The sequence below is a fragment of the Micromys minutus genome (assembly GCF_963924665.1).
Source record: "Micromys minutus genome assembly, chromosome: 9".
NCBI classification, from domain to species: domain Eukaryota; kingdom Metazoa; phylum Chordata; class Mammalia; order Rodentia; family Muridae; genus Micromys; species Micromys minutus.
Window position 1 is genome coordinate 54,227,307 of NC_137978.1, and position 21,241 is coordinate 54,248,547.

General features: G+C 49.6%; 1 protein-coding gene and 1 pseudogene across 2 annotated transcripts; both read left to right on the forward strand.

The window, feature by feature from the left end:
• Positions 1 to 480: 480 nt before the first annotated feature.
• SDHB (succinate dehydrogenase complex iron sulfur subunit B) lies at positions 481 to 20,055 on the forward strand. The gene is made up of 8 exons (XM_080921013.1): positions 481 to 637; positions 6,534 to 6,667; positions 12,650 to 12,735; positions 14,222 to 14,358; positions 15,007 to 15,123; positions 16,977 to 17,078; positions 18,422 to 18,544; positions 19,886 to 20,055. The coding sequence occupies exons 1-8, from the start codon at positions 566 to 568 to the stop codon at positions 19,961 to 19,963; spliced, it is 849 nt and encodes a 282-aa protein (XP_080777139.1). The 5' UTR covers positions 481 to 565; the 3' UTR covers positions 19,964 to 20,055.
• Positions 9,134 to 10,971, forward strand: LOC308424912 (large ribosomal subunit protein uL11-like; annotated as a pseudogene). Its single transcript has 2 exons — positions 9,134 to 9,922; positions 10,912 to 10,971. The product of its transcript is annotated as a large ribosomal subunit protein uL11-like (transcript).
• Positions 20,056 to 21,241: the final 1,186 nt, after the last annotated feature.

The window sequence follows — 21,241 nt, forward strand, 5'->3', positions numbered from 1 at the left end:
GAGCTTGATTCCTTACTGCCTCCATAAGATAATTGCTGGGATTCCAGGCATGCAAATTATGTACATATTTATGAATAAATGGATGAGCGACACCTTTGTCTTTCATCTTTGGGATCGTCTCAGTTACTCGCCAACTGTCCTACCCAGGTAGGTAGGGACTGCCAGGTTCTCTAAACTTAGCACAAAACTGATCAGACAAGAGTCACAGGTGATTGACAGACACCACTGCAAGTAGAGAGGGGTTAAAATCACAGCCACCAGCAAATAGGAAAGCTCCGCCCCTCCTGGCCTTTGCCCTGCCCTTCCAGGCTACCTTCCCTCTCTCCGGCCCCTCTGACTCCAGCCAGAGGTCACCTTAAGAACAGAGGAAGCCCAGTGGGCATGCGCCCTCCTGGCCGCGACTGCACACGCGCACTTTCTGTCCGTTTGCTCGGAAACCGGAAGCCGCCTTCTACTCGTTGGCGCTTAGGCTGCTAGCGGGCTTCAGGGTGAGAGGCTGGCTTCCCACCGCGGTGTTTGATGGGATGCCGGAGGGTAAAGGGTGGGGCTGACGTCAGGAGCCAAAATGGCGGCGGCGGTTGGGGTCTCCTTGAAGCGTTGCTTCCCGGCTACCGCTCTAGGTAGAGTCGGCCTGCAGGTGAGCTCCGGAGCCGTGGTTCAGTGGGGAGCCGTGCCCGTCACCAAGGCTGCCTGGGTGGAGAGGCCGCGGCGTGGCGGAAAGAGCCCGCGTCTAGGCCACAGGGGAGGACTTACCTGAGCCCTACTCCTGAGCATCCTTTCAGATAACCATCCCGCGCTTCTCCCTAGCTGGGGAGTCGCGGCCGGGAGGAATTTGGAAAAGATAACGGGAAGACAGAGGTCAGGGAGGACAAGAGAACTGGTCAAGGTCATATGATGAGCGACCTGTTGGTAGAACCCAGAAGCAAATCCTGTTGTTTGCCCTCGACCAGACTTGTATGAAAGGGAGGCCTGGGGGATGTCTGGGGTGGGACCCGGGAGGCCAGGTCGCACCTCCAGGTTAGGCTGGTCTGGATCGGTAAGGTCAGAGACCGGCGAACTCTGGAGGGCAATGCACTTGACCCACAGGGAAAGAGAGACGTGGAAGAAAACGACCCAACCTCTAAGATACGGACTGTAGAAGTCTGCAGGCGAGACCCGGTTCCCTGAAGCGCGTGTATTCAAGGGCGTGTAGTGGCACTGATCTCATACCGTTGACATGGGATGACAGGCAGAGCCTGGAGCTGCTTTTGTTAATAATACTGTAGTGGCTCTGTCATAGGTCTCCCCACACACCCTATATCCTCGGGAGCTGTACTCAGTGGGGACATTTAGAAAGGCGAGAGAAGCCGCCTCTCCTTACTTCAAGATTTACAAATACCATTCAGTCTTCCTCTGGGATCCTGGACAGTCCTTCATAGGTGGACAACAGGAACTCGGAGAGACCTTGGAGACTTAAATTTTCCCCCTCCATCAGTCCCCCCCCCCCCCCCTTTTTTAACTGTAGATCCAGGAGAGGTTTTGGTGTGTGTGTGTGTGTGTGTGTGTGTGTGTATTTAATGTATGAGTGTGCTTTTATGTATAGACACCTGTAGAGAAGAGGGAACTGTATTTCCTGGAACTGGAGTTACAGGTGGTTGGTTATCAGCCACCATATGAGTGCAGGGAACTGAACTCTGCTCCTTCCAAACTGCTAAGACAAATCTCCAGCCTGTGACAGTTTTATTGTTCTTTAGGTTTTTTTTTTTTTTTTTTTTTTTTTTTTTTTTTTTTTTGGCTTTTTGGACAGCATCTTTATGCAACCCTGACTGGCCTGGAACTCAGATCCTCCTGCTTCGGCCTCCCAAGTGCTAGAATTAAAGGTGCGCACCTATGCGTGTCTTTGCATGCACATCTCTCATACCAGCACTCAGGAGGTTGAGGCAGCAGGATCAGGACATCCTCAGCCCCATATGGAGTGTAAGGCCAGCCTGGGCTACTTGGGACCCTATCTGAACAACGAAAACAGATAGTCCCTACCAGAGCCTCAGGCTGATGTTCCAAGTATTCAGTTAATAATCCTGTTTTTGTTGTTAAGACGTTCATGCATGACTAGTTCATGCATGACTGTATTTAAATTATCCCACTCTCTCTCTCCTCCCATGTTCTCCCCATCTCAAGCTCATGGCTTCTTTAATTATCATTGCTAAATATATACACAATCTCTTAAGGCCACTTAGTGTTCCTTATGCATTAGGTGTTTAGGGCTGAGAACAGGGGATCATAATGACACCAGCTTATGCAGGTACCAATGGGAGAAATTTTACAAGGCCCCACCTCTAATTGAAGAGCTCCAGCAATCAGTGTAGGCACAAAGGGGGTGTGTTGGGTTTCTTGAGGGAGGAGCCTCCTGATAGGCTATTCAGTTAATGGTTCCCAGTGACCTTGTTTATCCGCCTCTCTCTGCATTGCTGAGGCAGCAGTTAAGTTGTAAGGGCCGCACTGTAAGGATGAGTTCTCAGGCTCAGGCTGGGCTTTCTAGAGTGAAGTGTGGCAGAGGCTGGTTTCAAAGGTCGGTGTTAGGATTTCAGGAGAGACCTTTGCCTACCTTCTAGGGCCTCCTCCCTGTGGGAAGGTATATTTGTACTCAAAAGGCACCATCCTGAGCTGGCTGTGGGCTGTGGGTTCTGGTTCCGAGTTTCCTGTGATCTGCACCTCTGGACTGCAGTTCTGCCTGTGGGTGTTTATCTGTCAGTCACAGTGCCTTATTTCTGCATCTGGACTGTGAACTCCAGGAGGGCCCATCTGCAGTCAGAACAACGCAAGCCCTGAAATACTGCCAGTGTTGAAAGCACAGAGCATTTCCTGAACTGTGCCCACAGTGTGGCTTGCTCCTTGTGAAGTAGGCATCGGTACCACCCTCCCCTTGGCAAAGGGAGAAGTGGGATCAGCCTGGCTAAGAGATTCTCTAAGGAGCACACAGCTCAAAGGTAACAGGGCTGGGAAACAAACCCACTGACACCCCAGATGCGAGCCTGCCCTTCCTTGAGTCTGTGGGTTTGGCTTCATGCTGCCTTTGCCTTCTTGCCTTCACCCACTTTCCCTCCTGGTGGCTGTGTCATCTGTCTAGCTTAAGGCCCGCCCCGCAGAAGCTAGAGGAAGTTCATCTTCTCCAGCACTGTCTAGAGACTGTCTTCCTGTGTGGCACACTCACTAGAGTCATAGATGAGGTGCAGATGTTTACAGTCTCCTCTCTCATGGGGGACTTAGTAAGTTGCTAGACAGAGGGAGAGAGAAGGAAGTCTCACACTTTGGCCCATCTCCCTGTCTGTGCAGTCTTTTTTAAAAGCAGAGATATATTAGGAAGAGCTCTGAGAGCCAAGGAAATGGGTGAAGAGGCGTTGGTCAGGCCCGAAGACCAGAGCCCCGTTCCCAGAACCCATATGACAGTGGAAGGAGGGAACCTACCGCGGAGGGTTCCTCTGCCGTCCATGCGAGCACATCCTCACACTGACATCACACACGCAATCCAAATAAATATGTTTTTGTTTTTAAAAAAAAAAGTTTTAATATAGATCTAGGTACAGACATTAGGGGAGAGGAGAAAAAACTCCTAAGTGTACACAGGCTTTATCGAGGGTGTTGCTCATTCCCTTCCTAATACTGGGGGTTCGGGGCTGACAGGACTCCTCGGTCCAGCATGCCATATGCCCTGATGTCCATCCTGTGCTTTCTTACTTGTTCTCCAGGGCCCTCTGCCAATTCTCCCCTCACTGATACATAGTCGCGTTGTTCTCTGTCTAAATAATTACTTTCAGTGCACAAGCATGCTGTGATTCATGTCATCTTTCTGCAACTCACAAATCCGGGACTGGAGAGCCGGCCCAGCTCTCAAGAACACTTGCTGAGTTCAGTTCCCAGCACCCATGTTCTGTCCCTCGCAGCCAGCTTTTGGCAGATTCAGTGCCATCTTCTGGCGGCCTCAGGTACCTGCACACATGGCTTATACTCAGACGCACACGCTGCATACATATGATAAAAAGAAAATGGGCTGGCATGGTGGTACACACCTTTAATTCCAGCACTCAGAAGGCTAGGTAGTCTGGTCTCCGTAAGTTTGAAGCCAGCCTGGTCTACTAGCAAGTTCCAGGATAGCCAGGGCTGCATATGAGACCCTGTCTCAAAACAACAGGACTAGCTGATTTCTAGCCCAGTGTGAATGGTGGTACACTTGGGAGCTGAATGCAGGTAATTCTTGGCTACGTAGTAAATTTGAGACCAGCCTGGGGCATGTGAAGCTTCATCTCAGAGTAAATAAATATCCTTGACCAATTTCAATCTAGCCCTAGTCCCTTTTGAAAAGTGAGCCTGATCAAATATTTAAATAGGAGAAAGATGATGAAGCTCCTTTGCAGATAACCTGTCATTTCAGCAGGCCTAAGAGTCAACTGAGGGTGGTGAGCTCTTACTGCCCTCAGAGGGTACTGCTGAATTGGCCTTCCATATTGTGGGGCCATAACTTGGTGTGTAATATTGTCTCAGCACTCAGGAGCAGGTAAGAGGCTTGCCATATGTTCAAGGCCAACCTGAGCTGCATAGTAAGATGTCTCAAAAGCAAAACAACAATAAACAAAGCCAGGCATGGTGATGCCCACCTGTAATCCCTGTGACTTGGGAGGTAAATGCAGGAAGACAAGAACTCTAGGATTCTTGGCTACCTGAACTTGGGCCAGCATTAGTATAAAACAGAAAAGGCTGGCCCTGCATTAATTGGGCAGTTACATTTATATAGTGCTGAGCTGGTAACTCAGCAGCACAGGCAGATAGATGGTGGTTGCTGGGTGCTGTGGAGTGAAGATGGAGGAGTGGCTGTGAGGGAACAGGCAGCACTGAGTCTCCTGTGAGCTGCTGTTCTGCATCTGATGTCAGCGTGTAAGATGCTACAAAGTAATTCTGTTTCCATCCTGGAAGAATCTCAATACTGTTACAGAAGTATGTGGTCTAAAATTATCTGAAGAGTCCAGAAGAGGGCTTAGGGTGCTACTCTGTATCATCCCCAGCACCAGCATAAACCAGGCATTGTGGGGCATCCCTGCTGACCCAGCATGTGGGAGCAGAGGCAGGAGGACCCAGGGTCAGGGTCATCTTCCCTGGCTGTCCAACTCACATGGCAAACACTTCTGCTGAGATGGAGCAGAACTTGTTTGTTCCCTAATTTAATCGGTGCTCGGACATTCTTCATCTTGTTTTCTTCAGCAGATTTTTTTCAATGTGAGTTTTCACTGGGTTTGGGAGGGGGGTGCTTTAAAAAAAAAAAAAAAAAAAAAAAAAGCATGGTCTCTGCTTTCTCTGGCCTCAACTGCATCACCCTGCCTTCACCTCCCGGGTGTTGTGGTTACAGTCCTGTGCCACCATCCTCCCCATATCCGAGCCAGTTTGAAAATGTTAACCATGTTGGGTTTCTCCTTTGGTTTGAGGTTTTTTTTTTTTTTTTTTTTTTTTTTTTGGAGACAAGGTTTCTCACTGGCTGTCCTAGAGCTCACTCTGTAGACCAGGCTGGCCTCAAACTCAGAGGTCCACCTGCCTCTGTCTCCTAAGTGCTGGGATTAAAGGGATATGCCACCACCCCGGCTGTCATGTTAGAGTTTTTAAAAAGTATTTTTATATTATTGTTACTATGTCTGTATGATGAGGGAAGTGGCACATGCTGCTGTGTGATAGTCCTGCCTGTCTTTACATGACTTCTGGGGCTGGAACCTATAGCAAGCACTTGGGCCCTCTTGCTGCCACGGCATCTGGTTTTAAACAGAAGTATCTTTCTGACTGGTTTCTTCAGATCTCATGTAATCAGTCTCCCTTTTAAGTGTTATTATCTTATGGACATACACAACACAATGTTGTCACCACTGTGATTCAAATTTGTGTAGGCTGGCCGTGTGGCATACGCCTGTAATTTCAGCATTTAAAAGGTGGAGGCAGGAAGACTGGAAAGTTTAAATCCAGCCTGGGCTGCGTGTGAGACCCAGTCTCAGTTGAAGTTTCACTGCGTCTCATTGTTCTCAGGACAAAAGGAGGCTACCTCAGTGTGACCACGCCCTCATGCCAGCCTCCCACATGCTAGACCTTGCCTCTTAGATACACGTGTCCCCTGCACACCCTCATACCTGCTGTTCCCTCTGCCTCCTAACACTCATTGCATTGGGCTCCAGTTGAACCCAAGTCAGTGCAGCCCATGACCTCCGCCCTCTCTGAGGATGCTGGCTTCTCCTCAGGATCCCTCTGTATTTGGCATGCAGGTTTACCTCACTGTAGGTCACCACAGATCAGTTCTATGGAAGGGAAGGGCTGTGTCCCTAGCTGCTGGACCCATAGCAGGTATATCATGGGGGAATAAGGTCTGTTGGATGTTGTCAAGTGTGCCTTCCAAGGAAGTTGGGTACCCAGTAATACAGTCATCACACCAGCTAAGTAGAGAAGTGTCTTACAGTTTTTAATGTTTCTCTCTCTCTCTCTCTCTCTCTTTTTTTTTTTTTTTTTTTTTTTTTTGCTTTTTCAAGTTTCATGCCTGCCGAGGGGCACAGACAGCTGCTGCTGCAGCTCCCAGAATCAAAAAATTTGCCATTTACCGATGGGATCCCGACAAGGCTGGAGACAAACCTCGAATGCAGACGTATGAGGTGGATCTGAATAAGTAAGTGTCTGGGCCAGCAGGCACTAGCTAAGGAGAGTGTGTAAGGGCTTGCTGGACTCTCAGTGAGGTCTGCTTTCTGCTGTTACTCCTGTTGCTAGGGACAGAGCCTGTGGGGTCATGCATTTCAGGTCTTGAGAGACATAAAAATCTGATTCTCTTAATGTTTTAGAGAACCATATGTCTTCTTCTATCTTTAGAGTCAGGTTGGTGTCTGTCTCTGTCTCTCTCTCTTTCTCTGAGACAGTCTTCTATAGTCCAGGCTCATCTTGAACTCACTGTGTAGCTGAGGAAGACCTTGCATTTCTAATCTTCCTCCCTATACCTCCCCAATTCTGGAGTTACAGGCAAGGCTCGTGTGGGTTACCATGCCTGCTGTGTGAGTTGCAACTCAGCAAGGTGGGTGGTGGTGGCACACACCTTTAAACCCAGAGCTTGGGAGACAGAGGCAGGCAGATCTCTGGGTTTGGAGCCAGCATGGTCTGTGTGAGGTCTAGAGCAGCCATGATCACACAGTGAAACAGTTTCAAAAAACAACAGAAACCTACCTCAATAATATGTGGCTAAAATTATAAAATTTTAAAACTATATAACACCGTTAAAGAATTAGCTTTAATATAAGTGAACAGTGAATTAATCTGACAGCTGTATTTCTTTACTTTATGCTAGTCCCCAATAACCACACAGAGGAACAAGATTTCAGTCTATACCTCAATAGCTTAGCAGTTAAATGGTGCACCTTAACCTCCTGTGCTAATCCGGCTTCCTCCCAGTCCCATCCCATGGTACTTGCTCATTGCTATTGACCCGGCTCTTCAGCCTCCAAGTGGCTTTTCAGTATCTCTCCGGACCCTTCTTTATGGCTCCAAATCCTCCATTCTCCTAGATGATCTCAAACACACTCTCACTCCCACCCCCATTCCTCTGGATGGTGGAAGTTCCGCCCTGTTCTCTATTCTGCCCAGCCACTGGGTTTTCAGCATTTGTTGACAAGGCAGAGAGTAAATGGAATTGTTTACAGGAATTTGAGACTGGAGATTTTTGTATAAGTATTGCTTTGCCACTACGGGATTGAACTAGATAAGAGGGCTTAGAAATCAGCATTTGAATAGTGCAAGGGTAAACTTGGTACAGTGTAGATAAACAGCCTTCCAGGAGCGTTTCTGAGTTCCCTTTCAGTCCGGTTAGAATGGGCTTTCCTCAGACTGACCCCAGGGAACATAGGAATGACCCAAGGCCCTGGAGAGAGACTGACCTGGCCTGGAGCATACATTTGGCCTTGGGAAGAGGAACTCAGTGGGATCCATGACTGCTGACTACACAGAGACATGGGGAAGGAAGAAGACTGGCTAGACCTGGTGACCCAAGCCCAGGATCCCATCATTGGGCCTTATGGGCATAAGGACAGGGATTCCAAGTTCATCCTCAGCTAGGCCAGCCAGAACTATAGGAGATCTTGCCACAAACAAATGGACGGCCAGAACCAGCTGGGGCTGAGGAGCTGGTTCAGCTGGTAAAGTATTTGTGGACTCACAGAAAATCTAAGTTTGGTCCCCAGAAGACATGTAAGATGTGAGGCATGGTTAGCACGCACCTCCTATCCCAGCACTGTGGAAGCAGACAGGCGATCCTGGCTGTCCAGCCATCCTGGTCTCTGACAGACAGACAGCCTTAGCTCCCGTGAGAGGCTTTGTCTCAATAGAGCAAGGTGGACAGAGCTTGAGAACCAATGCCTGAGGCTGACCTTGTCCCATGAATACAGGCATCCACCTGGACATGCACACACATTCTTTTCAAGGGGGCTGCAGAGATGGTTCTGTGTTAAGAGCACTTACTCTTGCAGGGAACTGTAATTCAGTTCCTACACCCATGCGAGGCAGCTCCCGAGGATCTGATACCCTCCTCTGCAGGCACTTCATACAGTTGTTGGAGAATAATGCAACTTCTTTTCAAATGCACACAGTATGCCTACCAAGAAGTTGGGCCACAAAATAAATGCCAATATATTTCAGAGGTCATACTCTTAAGGTCTTACTCTGACCACAATAGAGAATTTGAGCAGACAGTGGTGGTACATTCTGGGGGCAGAGGCAGGTGGATCTCAGAGAGTTTGAGGCCCACCTGGTGTACAAATCAAATTTGAGGACAGTCAGAGGTACACAGAGAAACATTTTCTGAAAAACAACAACAAATATGAGTGAATGAATGTGAAGAGTCTCAGTAAAGTAACTAACCAGTCAGTGCAGAAAACCATAACCTTGTAGACTGAGTCAGCAGAGGCTCTGCAGCTGGCTGCCGAGGAAATTCATAGGTCAGTGCTTATGGCCTAAGGGCTTTTTTCTAGAGTCTTCTTGTGAGCCTGAATCAGGAAAGTCTCCAGTGTGAGATTACCCTGGAACTCAAAAAGAAAAGGCTTAAAACCAGTCATCTAAGACTTTACCTTACGAAGATAGGAAAGGAGGTTGGAGATGGAGCTCAGTGTGCTTAGCATGCAGGAGGCCCCCAGTTTCACAGAAACCGTATGAGGGCGGGGCCAGACCAGCTACTGATCCCAAGGTGGAGTGTACACGTGTGAGGCCAGCTTGGCAGTGCATGAGACCCTTTAAAGAAAAGTAATGAGGCTGAGGATATAGCCAATAGTACAGTAGTGCCAGTTGGCCAGCCTTGGGTAAGGCCCTGAGTTCAAGTCCCAGTATTAAAAAACAAAACAGCCTTGTGGCTTTCGGCTCGGAGAGGTAACGGCACAACTTTTTTCAGTCGTCCCGAATCTGGGTTCATCCGACACCAGCCGCCTCCACCATGCCGCCCAAGTTCGACCCCAACGAGATCAAAGTCATGTACTTGAGGTGCACCGGAGGTGAGGTTGGCACCACATCCACCTTGGCCCCTAAGATCGGCCCTTTGGGTCTGTCTCCAAAGAAAGTCAGTGATGAGATTGCCAAGGCTACCGGGGACTGGAAAGGCCTCAGGATTACAGTGAAACTGACCATTCAGAACAGACAGGTTCAGATTGAGGTGGTGCCCTCTGCCCCTGCCCAAGGAGCCACCAAGAGACAGGAAGAAGCAGAAAAATATCAAACACAGTGGAAACATCACTTTTGATGAGTTTGTCAACATTGCCTGGCAGATGCGACACTGGTCCTTGGACAGAGAGCTTTCTGGGACTATCAAAGTGATCCTGGGGACTGCACAGTCTGTGGGCTGCATGCGGATGGCTGCCACCCTCATGACATCACAGATGACATCAACAGTGGTGCAGTGGGTACCCGGCTAGTTCAGAAGCAACAAGAAAATATTTCAGTAAAAGATTATCTGATAAAAAAAAAAAACAAAAACAAAACAACAGGAACAAAAAAAAGCAAATCCAAAGAAAACAAAAATAACAAAATGTTACGGTAAATATTAAAGGTCTCACTCCATGGTCACCGCTTCTAGTATGGAGCCGGTGCACAGACTCTGTTGCTCAGTCTGAGCGCCCCCCCCATCTTACTCCGTCTGCATGGCTCTCTTCCCTGGTGGTTTACTCCACCTGCCCAACTGCCTCCGTCCCGGGGTGCTTCTTTACCCCAAATCCCAACACAAACACAATTCTAAGGCCAGATAGCGTTTATATGTTCAATTCTCAATCCACAATCCCTCTACTCAATAAGATTACATCAAATAGACAAAGATACAAACTGCCCTTCCATATGAGATATTAGACCTATAACATCCTTAAATGTTTATAGCTACTTAACGCTAATTAAGCCTACCTGAATCTAGTTCATCCTTCTGGATGTCCATCTTGGAGCTTCCCTCCCTCCCAGTTCTCCCTTTCACTCTCCCTTTTCTTCTCCCTCTCCCTCCCCCTTTTACAAATTAAAATGGGAAGGTTCTGGTGAAGTCCTGAGTATGTGACTAGGCAGCACTTCTTGGGGAATCAGAATTAACATCAAAATATGAACGGTTGTAGGACCATCTATAATAAAATTAACAGAAAAGGCCAGAAATAAGAATCCACTGCAGGGGGTGGCTTCAGCCCTAGGATTTAAGAAGTCAGCCTGGGTAGTAGCAAGTCAAAACCAGTGTAAGCTGTCATGGGATCCTGTCTGGAAAGAAGGGGGCGGTTCTTGCTTAGCACACATGAACCTTTGGCTCTTAGTTCTAGCGCTACAATAAAACAGCAAGATAAAAAGTGTCACCACCAAGCAGAGGATACCACTCCAGCCTTGTAAAGTTAGATCATTGTTAATGACTGTGCTGAGCAGTTCGGCTTCAGCAATTTTGATGAAGTGAGCTACATCCTTAAAAACTACAGCTCATCATGACTCACGTGAGGTCCCTGCCAGCACTAAGACACTCGTGTCTGGAAGGCACTTTGTTTTATTGCTATGTGGGTGGTTTGTTTTCTTTTTAAGGCATAATTTTAGTGGTGTGTGTGTCTTAGGATTTTTTTTTTTTTTTTTTTTTTTTTTTTGCTGTGAACAGACACCATGACCAAGGCAAGTCTTATAAAATTCTACATCTTCATCCAAAGGAAGCCAGGAACAAACTAAGCATCCTCAGGCAGCTAGGAGGAGAATCTCCAGGCCCACCCCCACAGTGACACTTCTCCAACAAGACCATGCCTTCTAATAGTGCCACTCCCTGGGCCAAGCATGTGCAAACCATCACAGTGTGTGTGTGTCTGTGTGTGTGTGTGTGTGTGTGTGTGTGCGTGTGCAGGGTCAGATAGACTTTAGCTCCTCTAGAGCTGGTTACAGTTGGGGGCTGGGAACTGAACTCAGTCCTCTGTAAGAACAGCATGTGCTCTTCACTGCTACAATTGTGTATTATTTGTTCTTAACTCCCAAATCAGGAGGATCCTAAGTTTAAGGCCAGCCTGGACTACATAGTAAGACACCATCTCAAACAAACCAGAACAAACAGGCTGAGGGGTGGCTGATTGGGTAGAATATGAACTCTGCAAGCATGAGGAACAGTAGCTCCAGGCCAGTGAAAGACCCTGTCTCAAGGCATGCATGCTTGTGAATGTGAGTAGTGTTTAGTTTTTTTCTACCCCACTTTAAGCTCCTGGGAGACCAGCTACCTCCCCCGCCCAGGTTCCCTCAGATCTTCAGATGAAACACATACGCACTAACTTATTTTCAACCTGCCTTGGCTCAATTGCTGGGTGCTTCTAATTTCTCAAGGCTTGGGTGTCCTTCCCAGTTCTCAGCTCAGCACCCTACATCTGCCCTCAGCTTTAGTTGCTACCCCAGACCCAGTCAGGCCCACTCCACTGTAGATCTCACATGGCTGGTGGCCTTTTCTCCCTCAGAAGCATGGCAGAAATTCCTCTCCCTCTCTCTGTCCTTCTCCCTCTCCCTTTCCTTTTCTCTTTCCCTTTCCCCCTCTCTCTCTCCCTTTCCCTTTCTCTTTCTCTTTCCCTCTCTCCTTCCTTTTCCTTTTCTTTTACCTTTCACTTTCCCTCTCTGCGTCTCTTCCCTACTTCTGTGAGTGCCCGGAAGTCCCACATCTTTCTTTCCATCCAGCAATTGGCCCCCAGCATTTTTATTAAGAACCAACTGGGGAATAGGACATTAGCTTCAGAACCACTCCCTACATATGTGCACCTGCATGTACACAGGCATGTACTACAAACATACACACACACAGAATAAGGGTGGTGGTGGTGCACATCTTTAATCCCAGCACTCAGGAGGCAGACGAATCTCTTGAATTTGAGGCCAGCCTGGTGTACAGTGTGAGTTCTAGGACAGCCAGGATTGTTATATAGAAAACCCGTATCTGGGGAAAAAAGGAAAAAAGAGAGAGAACACACACACAAGGAATAAACATATATAACTGTGCAGTAGTTAGACCTTCAGCAAGTGAAATAAAATGTAGGGAAAGATCTGGTGTTGATAGAAGGTTCAGTGGGCCCTGTCTCTGGGTGTCCTGACCACTGTACAGCCGTGAAGCTGGATGCTGACCGTCATAGACCTGAGTTCTCTTCTTTCTCAGGTGTGGACCTATGGTGTTGGATGCTTTAATCAAGATTAAGAATGAAATTGATTCTACTTTGACCTTCCGAAGATCGTGTAGAGAAGGTGAGGGGTCATTATCACTAGACCTTGACTGACCTCTGTGAGGCTCCCACAGATGGGGACACACTGGAGAGCTACTGCCCTGCAAGGTGGTCTGGCTGCAGAGTCTGGTGCAGCCTTACGGCTTGCCCTGACTGGGGGATAAGGGAATGAAGGAAGGGCGGGCACACAGATGGTGAGAAGCTTGTAGGCCGTGCTTGCTCTGATGGAGGGCAGCAGTTACACAGCCCAGAGCCTCAGGGTCTTGTTACGCGTGGCACAGGGATGAGGTTAGCCAGTGTAGAGAAGGGCTCTGTAGGGGAGCAGTCTAGAAGGTAGTCATCTGAGAAGAGAAACTGTGGCTGCTACACTGGTCAGTCAGTCACGGGCACCCATACTTAAACAAAAGAAGCTTAGCCATCCCTCTGTGCCTCCCTGAGGAAGGCCTTGCCATCTCCACAGGTGTAAGACACTGTGGTCCTTGACACCGCCAGGCTCACTTTGCAACACCCACCCACTCAGGACCCCTCCGGTCCCCACACCCTGCTGTATGTCACCTCCTTTTTCATGGGATACAGCTTCCAAAGCTGTGGTGCAAGAGTTCTGGTTTCTCTGGGGAGCTTTGTCTCGAGGCTCTAGTGTCCCATGGTTCCTGTCAGCCCAGCTGCCGTGAGCCTGGCAGCTGCAGTGAGGACAGGCTAGCCAGCACTTGCTGGGGTTGTCAGCAGCTCAGTGTGAGGCTTAAGGCCAGCCCCGTCTACACAGTGAATTCTGGACTACATAGCAAGACTGTGTCTTTAATTAAAAAAAAAAAAAAGAAGAAGAGGGCCAGACAGTGGCTTTTAGTCCCAGTGCTCAGGAGGCAGAGGAAGGTGGATGTCTGTGAGCCTGAAGCCAGCCTGGTCTGCAAGAGGGGCTTCCAGGACAGCCAGGGCTACACAGAAATCCTGTCTCAAAAAAAACAAACAGAAAGAGAAGAAAAATAATTGCTAGTGATAATACAACAAAGATAAAATACTTTAAAATAGGATCCTTAAGTAAAAAATCAAATTAATTTAATAATTTTTTAAAAAATTAAAAGGCCCTGAAGCCTAGCTAGCTTTTGTGGCCGTGGAACCTGACTGTCAGGCAGAGAGCTCTTGTGTGTCTTCGTATGAGATAGGTAGGTGACTATGTAGACTTACTATGTGGGGGGTAGGCCTACGGAGTTACAGGACTCTGTAAGGACATGTAATGAACTGGAAACCAGAAGTCAGAACAGAGGCCTTCTCCGTGTCTGCTCAGCTGCCCATAGCCTTGGAAACAGGAGTAAACAAAAACGGAAGGAACTAGCTAGGCCTTGGGGGACTGAGGATGTAGCTTAGAGGGCAGGCTGCTTGCCTGGTTCAAGGTGAGGTCTAGGCAGGAAAGAAAGGAGAAAGGGCACATCCCTGTTAGTGTAACTACTGATGTGATGAGTGTGCCCAGAAGAAAGGATTGGAGGCCTGAGGTCACCTGGTGTCTCCCTCAGGGATCTGTGGCTCTTGTGCCATGAACATCAACGGAGGCAACACTCTGGCATGCACACGCAGGATCGATACGGACCTCAGCAAAGTCTCGAAAATTTACCCTCTTCCACATATGTATGTGATCAAGGATCTAGTCCCTGTGAGTGTGTGGCTCTCCCATCTGTGGCAGGGGGTGGAGTCCTAACGTGGTGTTTGGGACAGGCCAGGTCTAGGTGTTCCCAGCTTTTTTGGTGGACCTGATAGAACAGTCAGATACTCCCTGTGTTTATGGGAATTCCACAGTATCCACGGAGGCATTAGGAATCCCCTTCATAGATCCACAGCAGTGTGGCAGGTATGAACATGACAGGTGACGTGCATGGAGATCCTGGAGTTCAGATAATAGGGAATAGGAGCTTAGAATTTCAGAGTTGGGACAGCCCAAGAAAGGAAGGATTTGGCCATAGCTACAAATTATTTGTGTGGAATCTCAGTGGGAAGGCAGGGAGGCTTGACTTTGCTCTCAGTCCCTCCCTCTGATGCCTCAGGCACTTCCCCTGACTTGAGGCAGCAGGAGAAAGGGCTGCAGGTATCGTGACTTCAGCTGGTGTGGAAGAGATTTCCCAGCTCTGTGTGGCAAACACTAACCGTGTTCCTTTCTAGAACTTTTATTTGTCACTGCCTCTGAAGAGTTTGATTTCTGTCCGTCGTGGTGGGAAAGTACATGGTGTATGTGAGATATAGGAAGCCAGCAGCTGAAGACCCTGGCAGGATCTGATCCCTCTCTTTTCCCTCTCCTTCCCCCCAGGATTTGAGTAACTTCTATGCACAATACAAATCCATTGAGCCCTATCTGAAGAAGAAGGATGAGTCCCAGGAGGGCAAGCAACAGTATCTGCAGTCCATCGAGGATCGGGAGAAGCTGGTCATTACTTAAACATTGTCATGGTTGGCAGGGTGCTTTCTGGAAGTCTGGGAGTAGGGTGGTGCAGAACACTTAGTGTGCTCTGAAAGAAACTGGGGAGTGTCTGCCCGAGGGGGAGTAAGTGGCTAGGCTATGGGTGAGCTCAGTGGCAGCACACTTATCCTGTGTGCTCAGGTCCTGAATCCGTCCCCAGTGCTGGAGAGCGAAGGAAAAAGAGCAGCTGACCCGAGGTCGGGTGGTCGGTAATTCCCTGTGAAGGTCCAAAGTGGACCGAAGAGAGGGCACAGCTGAGTGCTGCCATCAGGGCAAGCAGTTTGTGACAAAGAGCAGTAAGGAGGAGAGGTTGATCACACGCACACACATGCACCTGCTGGCCATTCAGTCTCAACACTGCTTCAGACAGAGGGTGGGAGCCTTGTCTGACTGGTGTGGTTGATCCTGGCCTTCTGGAGTTGCTACTCTTGAATCAGGTTTTCTTTTGAGGCAGGGCTGTGTCACAAGCTGACCCGAGTGCTGCCCCTTCCCACACGCCACATCTGGTTTCTGCGCTGCAGGGGACCCGTCCCATGGCCCTGTGTTTGTACAATAAGACTGTGCCAACTGAGCCTGGGCCCAGCCCTGGGCTCTAACAACCTGGAGTAGAGGATTTAGTGTCCCCGCTTTCCACGCACTCCGTCTTTTCTGGGCCCCTAGACTCTGACCCTGGATCCTTTACTAATGTCAGTGCCTGAGCACCTAAAGTCAGAGAGACTGTGCTGGACCATCCTCTGGGAACTGTTAGTGATGCTACAAGGACGTCACTGCTCTTCCCCATCTCTACCCCCCCAGTCCAGGCTGGACACAGTGACAGCATGGCTTTGAGGTGCCTTTATTAGAAAATGAAGGCCTCTGAACATACATTCCCAATAATAAAGGTTTCCTCGTACAAATACCTACCTGGGAACCAGGGATGGTGATTCATGCCTGTCATTACAGCACTTGGGAGTCTGAGCAGGAGCATTCTCATGAGTTCAAGGCCAGCCTGAACTACATAGTAAGTTCCAGGCCAGCCCAGGCTACAGAGTCTCAAAAATATATACACACACACATCTATACATATGAACATGGAGCCAGAGCTGTGACTCAGTGGCACAAGTCATGCCTACTTTGCACAGGCCTGAATTCTATCCCCATGAAACATGAAACACATGAAACATGGCCATGAGTAACAGAAATTTGTGTAGCATCTGCTTAGTTTCTTAATATGCTACATGTAACAGATAACTGAAAACACTATGAGCTACTTTTAATTGTGTGTGTGTGTGTGTGTGTGTGTGTGTGTGGTGTGTGTGTGTGTGTGTATGTGTGTGTGTGTGTGTGTGTGTGTAGCTTGGGGGAAATCTCAGACTTGCAAAATATGAGTTTTCTGTTGACCCACATGTGCTGTGAGACATCTGCTCCTATTGCACAATGACAGTGTGGCTGACATCTTACCACAAATCCAGTCTAGGCGGCCAGCTGTCTGCCTCTATTGGGTGGCAGTGTTGGGTGTCCTGTCTCCATCACTGCTCCTGTGTGAGCAGACCCCCTCCCCGCACCCCCCCTCCGTGTGAGAAGATCCCTCTGGGTTGCTGCTTGTTGCAAGAATTACTAGGCACAAAGAGGGCTTGAGGCCATGAGGCAAGTGTACAAACAGGATGCCAGCAGCACACGGGGCTTGAGCGTCCTAGTTGACCCCTCCCTCCTTCCTCCCTGGAGTTCAAGGGTCAGTGTGTGAGATGTGGAGGGCAGACTGCACCCGGGTTGGGAACTCCTCATTCACGGCTCACTTAGGTCAGTGGGCGTGGTCTCTGACTTCCTTTCTCTCCACACAGGATGGCTTGTATGAATGCATCCTGTGTGCCTGCTGCAGCACCAGCTGCCCCAGCTACTGGTGGAACGGAGACAAGTACCTGGGGCCTGCAGTTCTCATGCAGGTGCGGTGTTCCCTGCTCACACAGCCAGAGTCCGAGAGGATAGTGGCCTGCTAGAGGCTGCTACCACAAAAGGATGCTGCCTAGTGCCGTGTAGTACAGGGGAGAAATCCAACTCATTGGGCTCACATAGCTCTCAGGAATCTGAAGCTTCACCTTCCTGTGCCTTTGTAGCGGGGAGGGCCACCAAAAGGGAGGGACCTAGTGTGAGCCAGATCCCTGAACGGTGGGCTGTATGGATGGGAGGAGTGTCTTGAGGGGCAGCTGCTTATCGGCAGGCAGGAAGCTGTGCTGGGGGCTGCTTAAAGATTTATTTATGTATATGAGTACACTAGCTGTCAGACATACCAGAAGACATTGGATTCCATTACAGATGATTGTGAGCCTCTATGTGGTTGCTGGGAATTGAACTTAGGACCTCTGGAAGAGCAGTGAGTGCTCTAACCACTAAGCCATCTCTCCAGCCCCTGGGGGCTGCTTAGAAAGAATTTTGTCATTACCTGTCACATGTATACAGGTCAGTGCAGAGAAAGTGTCCATTCCCAGGAAGCTGCTTTTCAGATTTGTGGTCAGTGCTTTTTGGAGAGTTAGGCTCTGAAACAGATAACTTTCTGTTTCTCACTTTCCAGTAAAAGGGAAGTTACTGGTGTGTGAGCGCACAGTAGTACTGACCTTGCCATGTGCTGGCAGGTGTTCTCATGGGGTCTTGTTAGAAGCACACAGGTCCCAGAAACACAGCTGGGAGCAGTCCAGGGCCCTGTGGTAACCCATTGTGAGTTTGCTGCTCTCAGGCATGTGGTGATTGACAGAAAGTAGCCAAACTGTCTAAGATGGTATCATAGCTCATTATGCCTGGAATCCCTTGCTCCTCGGAGGTGGAGGCAGGACGAAAAGTTCAGCACCTTGCTACAGACCTAGCCTTAAAATAACAGAAGCCGGGCATGGTGGTGTGCCCTTGTAACTTTACCCTCCGGAGTCAGAGGGAAGCAGATCTCTTAAGTTCCAGGTCAGCTAGGCTATCCAGTTAGACCCTGCCTCAAAGGATCCATTTATTCTGTGTCAGGTTCTAGCACAGGCAAGCGCTGTAACAAGAGGAAAGAGTTTGTCATAGCCCAGCCTCTAATTAAAACCTGGAACAACATGAAAAGGGCTGATGCCCAGTACCATATCCTTAAGCACTAAGGTGCCAAGCCCAGGGTGGATCAAAGGCTCATGACGAGTGGACACAGGGTTAGGGAAGTGCTGGGAGCCTTTCTGCAGGGCAGCACTGCAGAGCAATGGCAGGGCTTCTGTCCTGATGAGCCTGTGCAGACCAGCACCTCACTCAGCTCCCTCTGCCTTCCCAGGCCTATCGCTGGATGATCGACTCCAGAGACGATTTCACAGAGGAGCGCCTGGCCAAGCTGCAGGACCCCTTCTCTCTCTACCGCTGCCACACCATCATGAACTGTACACAGACCTGCCCCAAGGTATGGCGAGAGGGGCCAGGCCGCTTGACATGGATGCCTGTGGACTCTGTAGGGGCAAGGAATGGCTCTCTGTCACAGAGGCCACCAGGTCCTAAGAGGGCCAGGCCTTACTTGTAGGTCCACAAAGATGGATGGAGTGAGAATAGCTCCAGGACCCACAGGTGGTCAGGTGACTCCGGGAGTCGAGGTCCCTCAGCTTGTGACACAGCTGTGGCTACTGATCTGCTTCAGCCAATATGGCAGGCGTCTGCTCTGCAGAGCTGCTGTGAACTGGGGCTTCAGCCTCCCCGCCCTCTCAGCTCCTTGCTGTTATGTTGTCTTGTTAGAGGCTGTCCTGGGACTCACTGTGTAGAGCAGGCTGGTCTTGCATTCAGCCTGCCTCTGCCTCCTGAGTGCTGGGACTAAACTCGTGCACCACCACCGCCGGCTCCCATTCCTGAGATGAAATTCTTGGGCATCTGTGGGTTGGCTGCCTTCTGATCTGGTGCCAGTGGTGAGCATGTCAGCCGTGGCCACTGGGCAGGAAGAACTACGAGGAGTGACCCTGACTGCTTCCCAGGCAGGGACTGGGCCGCAAGATAGCAAGCTACAGGGTAGCCACTAAGCTGGGCAGAGACTTCCAGCATATCTTGGACAGTTTTGCTAGAAGGGCCTACCCTCTTAGCATCAGGACAGGCTAAGGCTGCTCAGGAAAATGCGGCTCTGCCCTGTGAAGCCAGCTGTGCAGCACACGGTTGTCCTGTGTCTGCCCCGCCTTTCCCGTGCCACACCCCTCTGTACCTTTCACCTGTGTACTTTGGAGATGCCTCTGTATTGCTGTGTGAAGAGCCTGTCCTGTCTTGAGTCACTTTCTCTTTAATGCTTCAGTTTCTGCATTACTCTTTTAAAGTGAGAGGCCCTTCCCCAGTCCTGCCACTTCCCTCCCTACCTTTGCAAGGCTGGCCCTGACTAGGGTGTGTCTCGGTCCTTCAAACAAGACACAGCTGTGGGGCCATGCTGCAGTCGGGGCCCTGGTGTTGGCCAGTCAGGCGAAAGATATGAAGCAGTTCCAAGCTTTCTTATGGTCCTTTTGGGAGTATGCAGTCTCTGCCACCGCTGGTTTACTGACAACAGTAACAGTGTCTGGCGAGTCCCAACCTTGGCCTGCAGTTCTAGAGGAAACTCCACCCTGAGTGTTTTGAGCAGATGCTGCCCACCGTGGAGTTAGCGTAGGACAATCCTGGGGCAGGGCTGCCTTTTTTTCTAAGCTCCTGGCTTTTGAGGGGCTGGGTCTGCACTCCACCCTCCTGGGAAGGGGCTTGGCTGCCTCTGTCCCCACTGAAGCTCTTCCCTTCCCTCCAGGGTCTGAATCCAGGGAAAGCGATTGCAGAAATCAAGAAGATGATGGCCACCTACAAGGAGAAGCGGGCAGTGGCTTAACCCTGTCCATGTGGCTGTCACCTCTGGTGTGAATCCCTTCAAGCACCCATCTCCCTGAGTACAGTATATGTAATAAACATTTAAGAAATAAATAGGTATCACTCTCCATTATTATAAGATAATCTGAACCGAATCCTTGCTGTGAAGGCACCAAGGAGTCCTTGTCCTCCGTGAGGTGGACAGAGCTCCAGTCCTGAGCCCTGATGAGGATTGTGAACAACCAGGGCTGCAGCGTGCCCCCAGCACCACACTCACCTTGCCTTGTGTGGAACAGGACGTGTAACTGCTTCCTCACCTGCCACGTAGTCCCACACAGCCCCAGTCTCCGCAGTGTTAGCTAGCAGCCATGTGCAAAAACTCTTTGCAGTCTTCAGGACTACATCCTGTGATCCTCTCCACACCATGGAAGCAAGGTTTAGATTCTTCTGGCACACAGCAGTGACCCTGGCCAGCTGCAATCCGGTAGGCTCCACAGATAACCTCTCAAGACCTTGAAATCTGCCCTGACCTGCTTCAAACCACACAGGTAATGCTGGGCCAAGAGCGCACAATGGCAAGTATCCAGCCGAGGCACAGGGAGTTGAGGCTAGCCTGGGCTACATAGTGAAATCGGGTCTACGGTGAAAAGGAAAGATGAAAGGCCTGCAGTCCTGCATTCTACATTTGTTTCCTAAATGTTTGACCTGTCTAAAATTCCCTTCAAGCCAGGTGTGTGAGGTGACAGTCGTGGATGTGTGCCACCCAGCCCATAGGGGAGCAGGAGTGTGTGGCATTAGCCTCCACCCTTGCATTCACAGCCACTGAGTAGGAACTCAGGTGTCCAGCATTTAAACTTCGGACACCACTCTTTATTGACTGACTTTCTGCACTTATCCCCGACAGACCAGTCTAGAGTTCAAAATAGAGTCGCTCGTGTCAGATTCTGCACGCCTGATGTGTCCCTGACCCGACTAGTCCAGAGAGAAGACAGTCCTGACACAGTTGCCAGGCAGCCACTTTTCATCGCTCTGTGTCCTGGTCTCTGAAATGATCCAGCAGGGGCGGAGAGGAGTGTTTGACTCCAAGACTGACTGCCGCTCTCAAAGGAACCCCTGCTCAGCCCCTTGGTGCAGGTACTGTCTGTGGAGTGAAGGTCACTAGCCTCTAGAATCTTAGTTACCAGGTGCGAGCCCCCGCTCGTGGGAGGAAGAGTCTGAGATCTAGGCTGGGTAGACACTGACCCAAAATGCAAATAGAGGTTTGGAGTGTGGCTCACTTGCCTAGCTTCAGTCTGTGATG